Here is a 15,357-nt window from a genome sequence, read left to right as displayed (position 1 = left end):
AAATCTTAAGGGCAAGATCCAAAAGGATCAAACTGTTCCCAAAGCTCAAGAGTATTTATCAAATACAAAAGTATTTAGCACTCGATAAAAGAAAATTCACAATATCTGTAATCCAATAAAAAGTACTGAGAGCAGAGAAGCAGAAAAATACAACCCAAATTAGGATAAAAATTACCCAATCAAAACTGAGCGAGAATTGGGGCACCTGGTGGCTCAGTCAGTTAAGTGTCTGACTCTTGGTTTTGGCTCAGGTCATGAGATCAAGCCCCGCGTCAGGCTCCACTCTCAGTGCAGAGTCCGCTTGAGATTCTCTCTCCCTCTGCCCTCACCACTCGCTCTCTCTCCTTCTCTCAAAAAAATAAAAATAAATAAGTAAAAACTGAGCTAGAACTGACAAAGATTATCAGAATTCGCAAACAAGGATATTAAAGGGCTTACACCTACATTTCATGTGTTCAGAAAGCTGGAGGACACACTGAACACGCCCCGTGAAGACAGGGAAGATGTAAAACGGACCCAGACATAACTTCCGGGGATGAAATGACAGCATCTGTGACAAGAAGCAGCCTGGCTGGCGTGCACGGGAGACCAGACGCTGCAGAAGAGAGGAGAGCGGCCCTGAAGATACAGCAACAGAAACCGCCTCCAGTGCAGAGAGCACGAGCAGTGCGAGGAACAGAGCAGTGCGAGGAACAGAGCCGTGCGAGGAACAGAGCCGTGCGAGGAACAGAGCACCACGAGCTGTGTGCAGCAGGACTTCCAGCGGCCTGACGTTTGTGTGACCGGGGCCACAAAGGAGGGAGAACACGGAAACTGAAGGATGGGATGAAAATTTTTCCAAATGTGATGAAAACTATAAACCCAGAGATCCAAGAATCCCCGTGAATCCCAAGCAAAAAATCAATTAATGGGGGCGCCTGGGTGGCTCAGTCAGTTAAGCATCTGCCTTCAGCTCAGGTCATGATCTCCGGGGTCCTGGGATCGAGCCCACGTCGGGCTCCCTGCTCTGCGGGGAGTCTGCTTCTCCCTCTGCCCCTGCCCCCCCTTTGATGCGTGCATGCGCGCTTTCTCTCTCAAATAAATAAATAAAATCTTTTTTAAAAATAAAAAAATCAGGAGCGCCTGGGTGGCTCAGTTGTTAAGCGTCTGCCTTTGGCTCGGGTCATGATCCCGGGGTCCTGGGATCGAGTCCCACATCGGGCTCCCTGCTCGGCGGGAAGCCTGCTTCTCCCTCTCCCACCCCCCCTGCTTGTGTTCCTGCTCTCGCTGTCTCTCTCTCTCTCTCTCTCTGTCAAATAAATAAAATCTTTTTAAAAAATTAAAAAATAAAATAAAATGTAACTACGAATATATGTCAAGGAAGGAAAGATGCTAGATTTACAGAATGGGTGGGAAATAAATTGCACCTTTTGTTTAGTATTTTTAAATGATATATTCCATGCCTTCAAGGCGTTCAACTTTATCAAGAAAAACTGGAAACACTCTACACAGACCCTGACAGAAAATACATGCCTTCCGCCCACCACTGCGGGGACTCCGGCAGATATCCTGGCAACAGCCCCACGGCCAGTGGGGCCACAGACGTTAAAGACTGGTTATCAACAGACACTCTGGTGGTAAACAGAAATCCTGGGAGCAAGCTGGTGAGCACGATATTCAAAAATTGAAAAAACAACTAAAACCATCAAATGCACTGCCTTTTTGAGAAGAAGGAAAATGCTTAATGATGTGGTTTGTCCCAAAGCAACGGACTATTTGTCTGGTACCTGAATACGTTCAGGTATCTCAGAAAACCCTGGAAGACCATGAAGACAGTGGTCACTGTGTCAAGGTCTAGGCCAAAGAAATAAGTGGACTGCTTCCAATTGCCAAATTCAACAAGACCAGTTTCCATAAACTGGAATCTCAACTCATAAAGTATCAGTCCCAAATGAGTCCCAGACCCACCAGTGCCTCTGCTCCAGCACCTAGGACCTGCAGCCAAGACACCAGCAGGTCCTCCCTGGAAACGAGCAGTGTCCATCAGGAAGACGGACCAGGACTAAGCTCCCCTCTGCAGGCTTACACGTTTGTTCATTCCCTACCTGCCTAACTTCCTAAGAGATAAACCTCCTATGATCTAGAACATTCTTTCAGCTGGAGCAATCTCTAGAAGCCTCAGGCCAGGGCTCAACGCCCTGCAGAGTGAACTTCTCCAATACCCCTCTGACGACAGTCCTGCAGGGGCCTGACAGGTGGGCTTCTCAGTCAGACACTGGCTCAGGGGTCCTTGGGCAGAAGCCAAGAGGCACTGAGCCAGCCAGACACAAGCCCAGCAGCCACTATCGCTCCTTCGCTACCTGCACCCATGCGGACACGTCACTGCTCCCCGGAGAAGGACGTCGCTCTACTGGTATCCCTCGCTCCCTCTCTCAAAGCCACAAGCTGAGATCAGACACCCCACTCCCAGACAGCGCTTCAAGGGAGTAGAAAGCAACTTTCCAGAACAACAAATGGTCAGCACATTAACAGCACCACAGAGACGGCAGCCCATGGCTCTTGGCCACGCTCTGACTCTTGGGCCCGCGTCTGCAGGGCCCTATGCTACCTGCCCCATTGAGTGTCACCGGCAGAACCTTCCACAGGCCTTAGGTCAGAGGGCTGTGAGAAACAGGTGCAGGGCACCGGGCCACGCTCTGGCACCGTCCAATTCTCTACTTCCATATTAAGCAAAAGCTCAACCAACGGACCCAAATTAAACCCATCTGTGGCAATTACTGAATAAATGTTACTGTACTGGACTAAGTATTTTTCCTCGGGAACATATAAAGTCATGCCATGCGCTGGAAAAGTCAGTTCTCTGCAAACACTTACTTGCAGGGCATGTGGGTGGCCTCCTGGAAGGCTGCCGCTCTGCCTCAGGGCTGTGGATGAGCCCCGTGGCTGTATCCAGGTGTCCCTCGGGGCTCAGTGAGTACTGGAACTGGACGGTCCCCGACTCCACCTGCTTCACCAACGGTTGACACAGTGAGAACAATGGCAGCCGCCTCCCATCACCAGTGCCCCTGTGTTATAGCCAGAAACGGGTCCCCCAGCCCAAAGTTGACGTCAACCCAGGGACGGCTGAAGCCTCGTGTTCCTAGATTATAATCAAGTCACTTCTTGAGCAGAAACAGTTAGCCATGGCATTAATATCCCAGAAGACCACATTAGCAGGGAAGACTCTTACACAAGCAGAAATCCCATTTCTCCAGGTCTGCCTGTGTTTTTAAACAAACCTATGTAAAACTGACCTTTTAAATGTAGGTATACGTTGTTTAACACATGTAACCACAACCACAATCGGGGCGCAGAGCAGTGCATCACCCAAACGCTCCCTCATGCTGCCCCCACCTGGCCCCACCGTCACTGAGCTGCCCTCCATCATGGCAGCCTGGTCTTCCCAGGATGTCATATACATGGAACCATATGACAGATCATTTTTGATCCTGGCTTCCTGCACTCCACACAGTGCTGATGAGCCTCATCCAAGCAGTAGGACATAACAGTCGTCGGTTCCTTTTCCTGCTGAGCGGCATTCTGTGGTACGACGTGCACGGTTTATTCATGCATTCACACGTTTAAGCAACTTTGGGCTCTTTTCAGTGTGGGCGGTTACAAACCCTGGGGCACATGTTTCTATGTGAACCTAAGTCTTCATGTCTCCAAGACCAGGACTGCTGGGTCATGGGGTGTGTGTGGAATTCATTGTATAGGACACTGTGGTTTACTTCTAGACTCTCTGTTTTGTTCCCCTCACTTATGTGCCAATCCCTCACACAGCCCTTTACAGGGGCTGCAAAAGCTTTACTCTAAATGTCAAACAGGGGGGTGTGATTCCTCCAACTTCACTACTCTGGTCAAAATTCTTTGGACTCTTCTAATTCCTGTGCCTTTCTGTATAAATTTTAGGATCAGTTTTTCTATATGTAGACCAAAAAAAAAAAAAAAAACCGCTGCTGGGATTTTGATTAAAATTACATTATCTACAGATGAATTAGGGGAGAATTTATATCTTTATCATATTGGATCTTCCCGTCCATAAAGATGTCGTGTCTCTCCATTTACATAGGTCCTCTGTGATCTCACCCAAGACCAAGAGTAACCACAAGAATAGTGACATGCAGCAAAAGGAACGTGCTACAGTTTGCAGCAGACAGATCCCATAAACACCATGTTATTAGATTTATCTCGTTGAGGGAAAGGGCTTTGTAAGTAATACTGCTTTTTTTTTTATTTTGCTTGTCAACTTTTCATTGCTAACATACGGAAATGAATGATTTTTCTATCTTGACCTCCTGTTGTCTCCCACAACCTCAATAAAGTCACTAATTTATTCTAGCAGGGTTTTTTTGTAGATCCCTGGGGACTTTCCATACAAACAATGATGGTATCTGCAAACAAGTACAGTTCTGTTTCTCCCTTTCCAATCTGTGTGTCTTTTATTTTGTCTTCTTGCCTTCATGCCCTGGCTAGGACTTCGGGTATGATGCTGAATGAGATTCTGAATGTTGAGTGGACATCCCTCACTTGTCCCTGATCTTAGGGGGATGGCACCCCACCTCTCACCACTCAGTAGGATGCTCACTGACGGGTTTGTGTGGATGCCACCGAGCAGAAGGGGGGGCTTCTCTTCTCCTAGTTTGTTCACAGTTTTTTTTTTTTATCATAAATCAATGTTGAATTTTGTCAAATGCCTTGTGTGTGTCAATTGCTATGATTATACAGTTTACCTTCTTCAGGCTCTTACTATGGTGAATTATATTGATTAATTTTTAAAACAAAAACAGCCTTGCATTTCTCGGACAAACCCCCATTTGGTCATGGTGTTGTCTTCTTTCCATATTGTGGATTCAATTTGTGAGTGTTCTGTTGATGATTCTGCAGCCATGTCCATGAGGGACATGTGTCCATGGTCTTCTTATGCTGTCTCTCTCTAATTTTGTTATCAGGATAGTACAGGCCCCATTATGTGAATTAGGAATTGTTCCCTTCTATTTCCTGGGAGAGACTGAATAAAACTGCTCTTCTTTCTTCTTTAAGTCATTTGGTAGAATTCAGAGTGAATAGGCCTGGATATTGCTTTCTCAAAAGTGTTTTAACCACAAATTCAGTTTCTGTAATAGTCATAGGACTACTCAGTTTGTCTACTTCATCCTGGGTGAGTTTTGATAATTTCTGGTTTAAGATAAATTGCCAAATTTATAGGCACAGAGTTGCTCACAATGTTCCTTCACTGTCCTTTTGATGCCTGTGGGGCCAGCAGCGACGGTCCTTCTTCCACTCCTAACATCAGCAATTTGAGTCCTCTCTTGTAGCTCTTTCTGGACATGTATCAATTTTATTGATCTTTTCAAAGAATCCACTTTTGGTTTCATTGATTTTCTCTATTTTTGTTCTCTATTGTCTCCGTACTGTTCTGTTTTCAATTTCATTGGTTTCTGCTCTTTATTACCACTTTCTTCTGCTGGTTTTAGGGTTAGTTTGTTCTTCTTTCTCTTGCTCCTACATGTGGAAGATAAGATTACTGAATGGAGACCATTCTTCTGTACTAATACAAGCATTTGATGCTATCAATTTCCCTGGAAGCACGCATCAGCTGCATCCTCCACCTTTTGATGTATTTTCATTTTTGTTCAGTCCAAAACATCCTCTATTTCTTCCTGAGGCTTCCTCTTTGAGTTATGGATTATTTAGAAATGTACTGTCTACTTTCCAAGTGCCCATACTTTTTACTCCTATCTTTATTGCCTTCTGGTTTAATCCTATTATAATCACGGAACATACCCTGTATAATTCCAATTCTTTAGAAATTGTGAAGGTTTGTTTTATGGCCCAGGATGTGGTCTGTCTGCGTGTTCCCTGTGCAATGGAAAAGAATGTGCGTTCTGCTGCTGTTGGGTGCAGGGTTCTATAGAACTCATGTCGATCCAGACGGTTCATGATGTCATTCAGTTCTTCCGTGTCCTCAGTGATTTTCTATGTGTTCCCTGGTTTACTCAGAGGGTTGTTAAAGTCTCCAACTATAGCCATAAATTTGTCTGTTTGCCCTTTCACTTCTACTAATTAGTTTCTGCTTTATGTATTTTGAAGCTCTGTGTTAGATGCACACACTTTTAGGACTGCTATGTCTTCTTGGTGAATTGACTCTTTTATCATGGGTAATATCTTTCTTAATTCCCAGAAATTTCCTTTGCTCCAAAGTCCACTCTATCTGGTGTTGATACAGACACTCCTGTTTTCTTTTGATTAGTGTTTGCATGGAATGTTTTGGTGTCTGTTGAATGTCTTTTCTCTAAAAGTTGAGATTTTCCTGGTTCTTTACATGTCAATTAGGTTTAGATTATATCACAGACATTTTGGATATTATGTTAGGAGACTCTGAGTCTCACTTAAATCCTGTGGAGTATGTTGATATTTCTGTTTCATCAGAAATCAGCACAATAGGTTCAGGCCACAGTTTCCAGCCAGCCTTCTATGGGTTGTCAAACCCGTGCAGCACTATTCGGATCCCTCCTGCATGTGATCCACCCAGGGCAACACTGGGACAGGGTTGGTGGTCTATCCACAGTCAGTTCTCTGGGTCTTTGGTACAGCAGTTCAGGGTCAGACTCAAGCATGTGCAGCCTGAGGGTTAACCCATCATTTCTTAAACAAGTTATGGGGTTGTTTCCCAAGCCCCTCCCTCTCTGTGGCCTCACCAGACTGGTCCAGTTCCCTGGGGCTTCACAACCCTCGAGCCAGACCCCACTGTGCTGCACGCTTCTGGAAACAAACACCACACAGTGGGAGGACAGAGTGGTTTCTTTAAAGAGCGCAGGAGTGTATCAAAAAGCTAAAGTTCTCATCTATCATTATTGGAAGTCAATACATAATGTCTAAAATTGATAAACTAAGAAATAGCAGCAGAAGCATAATATTTGGAAACAAAGTAAACACCATAAGTCACAGCTAAGGGTTGAAAGTGGCTGCCTCTGGAGATATAAAAATTTTTTTTAAAAGACAATTACTTGGAAAAATACAGGCGTTGGTTAAGAAAGAAAACAATCATAACACACTACTTAACCTACACAGGAAATAACATTGAAAGAATCATAACAGAAACCCCCAAATTTACTTAGCCAAAAATTATGGGATGTTTCTAATATTAATATTTTCTTCTGATTAATATCTGCCACTTCCCCTTAAGGGTAAGTTCACGGGATCGGGGACGTTTTTCCAAGGGTACATACAGGTGCTCAGTAGAAGTTCACTGAATGGAATGCCCCAGTGTGGGGCAGAGACAAGGGGCACACCTGGGCCTCCACGCCATCTGCCTGGACAGAGGCCGACCGTGCTGGAGAAGACAAACACAGGAAGAAGCAGAGGAGGAAGCAGAATTAAGTTTCTGACCAGTTTTGGTTCATTATTTTGGGTTAGTTATAGATGCTTAAATAGTGGTCTCAACCAGGGGCAATTTTGCCCTCAGGAGACATTTGGCAATGTCCACAGACAACTCAATGTGTCGCAGGTGGGGGCATGCTGTGGGCATCTAGCGGGTAGAGGCCAGGGCTGGGGATGAACATCCTCTGAAGCACAGGACAATCCCCACAGCAAAGAGTTATCTGGCCCAAAATGTCAGCAGCACTGAGGTTGAGAAACCCCAATTAGAAGTGACATTCCTTGTGAAAAATGGCAGTATTTGATATATTTGTGTCCTCAAGATAGTCAAGTCTTCCAAACACTTATCCCCCAATACAGTTTACATTACACACTTAAAAAGTGAAGGGAATGTCGTGGCGTGACAAGGCTAAAATTAAAAAGAATAAATATTTAAATACATACATATATACATACCAAGAGGGAGAGAGAGAGGCAACGGCTTCAGGATTTCTAATGGCAGTTTTACAATAAGGGCTCAGACTAGTCCGTGAGGGAATGCAGCAAAATGTGGTCCCATAATGAGACAGTCCCGTAATAAGAAAAGCTGCACAATCAGCTGTTCCCTTACCCAGGTCCCCAAAGCATTACCCACATCGTAAATAACAACACTGAAAATAACATTTGTCGCTAGAGTCAGCACACAGACAGCTCACTGAAGGGCCAGGGACGGTCCCTTCACCTAAGAAAAATGAGACGGGTGAGCAGTAAAAGGCTCCTCGCCACACCGCTGAGACAGACGAAGTACGGTTCAGGAGCACGGGCAGATCCAAGCACCCTGCATGAGACACTGAGTGACGTTGGCATGGGATGGGCTTCCGTCACCAGTAGCATTTTCCCGCGGTACGCGCGGCTCCCTGGGTCCCTGCTACCCATCAGGCAAGGCTGGCAGTGGCCGGCAGAGGAGACCCCTCGCACACCCTTCAACTGGCCCAGCCCCCCTTTACCTGTCTTCTCTACCAGGGTTCAGAGAAAGCTTCATTCCAAGCACGGATTTTTAAACTCCTGCTGTGGCCTGCCCTCCGTGCAAAGCTGGAAGGAGCCAAGGGCCAGCAGGCACGAGAAACTAGTCACAGAGAAGAGCCAGGCTTGACGCCCACTGCCTGGAGCTGACCATAGCCCTGGCACCGCACAAGGCCCATCTCCCACATGTACACGCACAGCACAGAAGTGGACCCTGTTTGCACAGTGTGTACAAATAAAAGTCACAGGCCCTCTGGCCATCTTTCGAGACTGATGTGTGAATGGGGATGTCCTAAGTCCCAAGATAAAACCCGCCTCAGGTCACAGCTGACATGAGTCAGCAATCATGCTCGTCCTTTAAGGGCACATCCATGAGATGAAAAAATTCTGCTCGTGACACATCCACAAACCTGTCAACTTCTGGTTTTGAAAATGTATGAACTTGCTAGAAGCTCACATGCAAAGAGTCATACTCACGAAGTATCTGAACAACTTACCTCTTCGGAGCTCATGCTGGCCGGGGGTACTTTATAGACCAGACAGTGTGAGGGGTTGGGCCGGATCCCACCCTGCAGAGGTAAGATCACCTTCCCGGAGCCGGTTTCCAGCAAGGGGTTCCAAACAGCCCAGCGAACCATGTGCATACACGCCATGCTGGACAGAGAGGTAACCGAAGCTGCCTAGAAGGGAAACGAAGTGCGTCAGTGCATGACTTACCACCAGACCCACCTTGCAGATGTCACGAGGGAGCAGTGCGGCCAGGCAGGGTCACGCAGAAGGAACCAGAGCAGCAGGGCATGACACAGAAGCTCGGAGGGCAGGGAAGTAGCCGCCCACCTTGAGACCCCCACCCCCGCCAACCTAACCAGCACCCTCTCCTCTATGGATCTCCCTTCTGGCTCAAAGCAGCAGCGGCTTTTCTTTTAAAGACAGACGTCATCCTTCTGACCCCCGACTACCTGAGGCTCTTTGTGCAGATCTATAAGCACGCTGTCTCTTGCCCACATCTACCCACATCCATTAGGAAAACACTAGGAATGACGCTTGGTGTTAGTGATAATGAAGAATGCACGTGGAATTCAATTTGGTATTATTCACACACATTTTCTCCAGCTACATTTCTGCTCATAACGAATGGTACATTTCACACATGTGACTCTGTGTACCTGGGAAACCGGCCAGGCCCAATTTTCTGTGTCGTTCCTTCTTCCGCCTTCTCTATCACTAGCCAAGTGAAAGCAATGAGGACACTAAGGAAAACCTGGGATCAGGGAAAAGTCATTTTCTCAAATACGGTTTCAGGCTTGACTCAGCATGTTTTAATGGTACCATTAAACTTCATCGGTTCACTCAGAATTACGAATAAAGCCATACTCCAGGCCTGGAACCCCTGCTCAGCTGGGGAGTGGGACTTGGCGACGGCCGCCTTGCCAGAGGTGCTGTCAGACACCCCGGCTCCGCCGAGCCCCTGACTGGCAGAGGCCGCAGGCTCCCCAGGAGGCAGCATATCAGGATTCCAGGAAGGCCCGCTCTCGGCCGGAGGCCACAAGGCCCTCGGCAAGCCGGTCAGACTGGGAGCCCAGCAAGGTGCCTTCCAGCCCCGGCGCACAGCCGTCCTGACCAGAGTCACACTGAAACAGTCCAGTCCCAGGGTCAGGAGCCACCCTGCCTCTGCCCGCCGCCTGGCGCTGGGGGTGATGCTGGTGATGCGGGAGGAGAAAAACCAGAAGGTGTAGGCGGTAACGGGAGCACAAGCACAGCCTTCCACTTCCTAAGGCCCTCCTCATGGGCAGCAGAGGAACGGGGTGACCCCGTGTGGTCTCTAGACCACCAGCCACATCCATTAAGCCAGGCAGCCCTCCCCATTCAGGCCCCGGGCAGGGGGAGGGCGGGCAGCCTGGGGCAGGGGGGTTCATACTCCTGGAAGGAAGGGAAGCCCATGCCCCGTCCAGGACAGTCAAAGACATCATCCCCAAGGAGGTGGGAGCCGAGGGGGGCCCGCGGACACGGGCCGTGTCGAAGCCACAGAAGAAGGCCAGGCTGCAGCAGAGCAGCTGGGGCTCCCAAGGGACCCCGCTTACTTGGGGCACATGGGTGAGCTGCCATGCCCTTGCCATGGCCAGGATCTGCCCGAGGCAGATCGTCACACACGCACACACACACCAAAGGACTCTGGCTGGAGCCCAGCACAGAGGGCTCGACGGTCAGCTGGGCCACGCCACAGCCAAGGGAATGTGCGGGCAGTGCCCAACACAGAAGAGGAAGCACATTCGTCTCATCGCAGTCAGGCGGTCCTGTTCCTCTGCCCGACGGTCTCCCATCCTGCTAGATCCTCAGTCACAGTGGGAGAAATGTCCACAGTAAGCGTCTGGTCTTGAATTAATCCCTCTTCCTGAGGCCCCATCATAAGTGGACCAACCTCACTTCAGTGGGCCCTGTCCTGAGCCAAACTTCAGCTCACGGGGTAAGCTACCACCCCATCTGCCCCGGTCACAGGGGTGAGCGGGGACTTGGGACCCTGCCAGTTCAATGAGAACACCACCACATCCCGGAAGTACGAAGAACCAGCAAAGTAAGAAGCCTACGCATGTGACTCTGCCTAACACTTCCAACACGTGCCAGATACCTGCTGCTCCCCATCCCGTTAGCTGATGACGGTGACATCAAACCGTACTGACTGCAAGTTGACTCTAAATCCACTGCTCTTTAAAAACCAAATTACTGAGGGCACTTGGGTGTCTCAGTCAGTTAAGCATCTGCCTTTGGCTCTCGTGTTCTCTCTCAAATAAATAAATAAAATATTTTTTTTAGACTTTATTTTTTCATTTGAGACACAGAGTTACAGAGAGAGAGAGAGAGCATGAGCAGGGAGAGAGGCAGAGGCAGAGGGAGAAGCAGGCTCCCCGCTGAGCCAGGAGCCTGATGTGGGGCTCGATCCCAGGACCCCAGGATCGTGACCTGAGCCGAAGGCAGACGCTTAACCATCTGAGCCACCCAGGCACCCCAATAAATAAAATCTTTAAAAAAAAATTACTATAAATGTATTAGCAAAATTGGCCACTAAAAAAAAACTATGCAGGGTGCCTGGGTGGCTCAGTCCCTGAATCGGGCTCCTGGCTCAGTGGGCAGCCTGCTTCTCCCTCTCCCTCTGGTTGTGCTCCCTCTCTCTCTGTCTGTCAAATAAATAAAATCTTAAAAAAGAAAAACTATGTAGATTCAATCATTTCTAGACTACTTTTGTAAACAGTCATCTCCTTATAAAATCCAGTTTATTACAGGATCAAAAATAAAATATGTATCCAAGTTATCCTGCTATTTGTGCAAGTCCTTCTGGTTTAATCTTTCAAATTAGGTGATTCTGATACGCAGTCTTCCAATTTCACAGTTCCTTTGGTTTCCTAGTTCTCGATCGATAATAGCTCTCCCCTGTGCAGAGTATCTGACAGTTATACACATATCCATTTCCCCTCGCTTTTGTCTCTAACAGCTCCAACAAGAAGAGACAGTTAGCGAGTCACTGATAACTCCTTCGCAAAGATTTCTGCAACAGTTAGGGCTCAGTGGCAATTCAGTTGCCATGTATTAGCCCGTGCTCTCTTCCACCAGGCCGGGGCGACACCTGCAGGCGAGAACCTCCCCAACCCCATGTCCCTCAGATGCCCCCAGCCCGGTCCCCGGCTCTGAGGAGGTCAGGTGCATCCAAGCGGGTGGACAGAGCGAGAGCAACTATTTAACTGGTCAACGGGACAAGGCTCCTCCTGTCGGTGAATTTTAGTGGTTGAGATAAAGTCAGTTACTTCATAACACCTTATCCTGCCCAACTGGGTTTGGCTTCATGAAAAGAAAAAAAAACAAAAACAAAACAAAAAGAGAAAAAAACCATTGAATTGTTCCCCATTTAGACTTTTAATTATAACAGCAAACAATATACAAGAGGCCAAAGGAGTATACTTGGATTATAAGCCAGGTTTGTCATGGAACAGAAGGGCCACACCAACATCCACCAGGCAGAACCCAAACAGACAACAGCCCTGACCCCCGGGAATGCTGCCACCTGGCTCCCTGTGGGGGGCTCCACGGCGGCTTCAAAAAGGCAGGTCCACAGCCTAAACCCTAGACGCTGCGATTCTGACCTGATTTGGAGAAAGGGTCCATGCAGTTGTAATTAGGTATTATGAGATTAGGAGATCCAGATTATCCAGGTGGGCCCCAAATCCAATGACAAGTGTCCTTACAAAGCAGGACAGAAAGAGATTTGAGACCAAGAGACAGAGGGAAGGCCACGTGCAGGCAGAAGCTGCAGCGACACGGCCGTGAGCCAAGGGGGGACAGGGGCTGCCAAAACCTGCAAGAGGCAGCAGAGATTCTCCCCTGGAGCCTCCGGAGGGAACCCAGCCCCGGGCTGGATGCAGGCGCATCCATTGTGTGACCTGCACCCCAGCCCCAAGAACGCCCACCACCACCACAGGCGGCAGGGACCAAGGACCGTCCTCCAGAGGGGCAGTTATCCGCCCGCATGACTGGCGGGCACGTAAGCGCAGTGAGACCTGGACAACCAGCAAGGAGCAAGGCCGCCTCCAGGTTACCCATTTCTCAGCATTCTCCGTAAAGGACACTGGGTCCTTGGCCACTGTGGTGCACTGCACAAGGCCTGAGAGCCTACAAGGTGAAGGGTCAGGAGAGAGACAGGCACCTAGGGCCTGGGTGATGCCACCGGACAAAGCAAAGGCTCACAGGACAGGTGTCATCAGCCCAAAGTCGTCCTTCCAGACACCGGTCAATTAGATGCCAAAGCCTTTTGTAAATCAGATGGACAGTGAATTCGACAGCAGCTGCAGGCTAATTTCCTTCATACTCACGGTGGAGAAGGAAACCCAACAACACACAGTCGGTCACTTAATCTGCCGCGCGTGACAGTACGCGTCATTCAAAGGCACAGCAATCACCTGACAAACAGTAGAGTCATTCCATTCCACCAAGGACAGATTTTGTAAACATACACGTGAGCAGTGACAAGCAGGGCTGTGGTTTTAAGAGAGTTCCATAACCTGGGACAATTCTTCATCCTGGCTAAAGAGGTCATAACACTTCAGTCCCCTTTGCAAAAAAGGTGGTCACTTGACAATGAATTAAAGAAGCAAAGGCAAAATGGTCCCGAGCTTGGAGCTGTGCCTGGTGAGGGCGACAGGCGTGCGGACTCCAGGCCTCTGGAGACAAGAGTCTGCAGCCCAGGGGCTTTGGTACGTGCATGGGCTTCCTCGGGAGAACCTGCCCCTTGCCTTGTTCTGCTTCCCTCCACCTTCTCCTCCTGGGTCCGACAAAGTCCTTGATGGCAGGGCTCAGGCTTGGCGGCCTGGCATCCCTTCCTGTGGGCACAGCCCCTCCACTCCTCGGGGCCGGGGGACCCCCACAGGTCAACAGGGGACCGCATGTTTTGGAGCAGCCAACTCTCCAGAGAATGGCTGTACAGGGGGCCAGGGCTGGTCCTTCCGTGAGGGGGTCCCCAGGGGCCCTGGGAGAAGGCAGCTCTCTTTAGGAATCAGCACTCGGGGAAAGGTTGTCTGCAGCCACGCCCCACCCCGCCCCCGGCCCCCCCCCACCAACCCCAGCCCTGGAGGCATCACAGTGGGAGGGACAGCGGCTGCAAGGTCAGGCTTCACCAGAACCAAATCAGTGGCACCATGACCTTGGACTTGGGCTCCAGCACTGGCAGGGATATGTGTCTGATGTTCACACAGCATTTTGTTATGGCCTCCAGAGCAGACGAAGACATGGCCAGAAATGGGGACGTGGTAAAAAGGCAGATGGCAAAGTGGGAGAAGACATCTGCAAATTCACCTGAGAGAGAGCAGATGCCCTCACTCACAAAGAGCACAACATGTAAAGAACTGCAAGAACGCTACAGAAAAGCGGGCAAAAGCAGTGAACAGACGACCCACAAACATGACCACCCGTTCGACTTCGCTCACCGTCACTCACCATGATGCCACTTCGCCCCTCCGAGCAACAGACCCCAGAGCCTGACAACACCACTCCCGGCAAGGGTCACTCTCCCAGCCCTCGATCCAGCAAGCCCTTCTGGGCGCACCTTGAAGACAAGCCCCACAGTGCGAAGCGAGCAAGCACTGAGACGGCACCCCCACACGGTGTCCAACAGCAAGGCCCTGCAAACTGCCAAGCTATCCAAACGCGGGAAATCCGTGAACAGCTATGAGGCACGATGGAGCGCTTGCAGCCGGCAAAGGAGGGGGAAGTGCTCTGTGGCCAGCCCAGCGTGACAGCAGGGACACATGCGGAGTCAGCCCCCCTCGCGCTGAACAGGAGCCAAGAATACACACGCGTGTGCACTTGCACACACACGCAGCAGCCCGGGAGCGACAGCGCCGGTTCCCGCCCAGGGTCAGGACAGCGGAAGGGACACAGAGGGAGCGATGCTCTTCTGAAACCACTTCTTGGTAGAATTTTTACTTTTTAAAAGCATATTAGTGTCCTACACATTCAAAAAATAAAACTAAGTCACTAAGGATGGGAAGGGAAATACCTACAAACCTGAAGGCAGACAGAAACAGGAGGGCCCGCTGTGGCTCGAGTGAGCAGCATGGCCACCCGGCAGGGCAAGGCCAAGCGGCTCTGAACTCCGGCTGGTAGGCCGTCTCTCTCGAAGGAGCAACCCTGCGCAGGGGCCAATGGTGCGGCTGGCCTCTCCCTGAGGAAGGAGGCAGGGCACCATGGGGAAGGAGGCTCAGAGCACCCTGCCAGATGGCCCAGGGTCGGCAAGAATTCCAGTCCTAAGCCGAGTCTGTGCACACGGTGTGTACGCGTGTGTGCGCGTATGTGTGCGTATGTGTGCGTATGTGTGCATGTGTGTTTCCATGGTGAGTTTCCCAGCTCTGGCCACTGAAATCAGAGCTGGGAAACCCCCAGATCCGGACGCAGACACATCCCATTTAAAAAGAA

At 49.5% G+C, this 15,357-nt stretch overlaps 1 protein-coding gene across 5 annotated transcripts in view; it reads right to left on the bottom strand.

Annotated features, from left to right (window-relative positions):
- NPHP4 (nephrocystin 4) overlaps nucleotides 1-15,357 on the bottom strand; it is a 109,882-nt gene that overhangs the window by 51,081 nt on the left and 43,444 nt on the right. For 4 of the 5 annotated variants that reach the window (XM_028108541.2, XM_028108544.2, XM_028108545.2 and 1 more), the window contains exons 10-11: nucleotides 8,898-9,080; nucleotides 2,854-2,986 (exon numbers count right to left, since the gene is read on the bottom strand). In XM_028108541.2, coding sequence (XP_027964342.2) covers nucleotides 2,854-2,986; nucleotides 8,898-9,080 — 316 coding nt within the window. The remainder of the gene's footprint in view (nucleotides 1-2,853; nucleotides 2,987-8,897; nucleotides 9,081-15,357) is intronic. The other variant, XM_028108543.2, reaches the window with a different exon arrangement.

Source organism: Eumetopias jubatus, unplaced genomic scaffold (assembly GCF_037043125.1).
Source record: "Eumetopias jubatus isolate StellerSeaLion01/CBP00866 unplaced genomic scaffold, mEumJub1_p1.0 scaffold_4, whole genome shotgun sequence".
NCBI classification, from domain to species: Eukaryota; Metazoa; Chordata; class Mammalia; order Carnivora; family Otariidae; genus Eumetopias; species Eumetopias jubatus.
The sequence above is the reverse complement of the archived record's forward strand: the minus strand, read 5'-3'. Positions and strand labels throughout refer to the sequence as shown.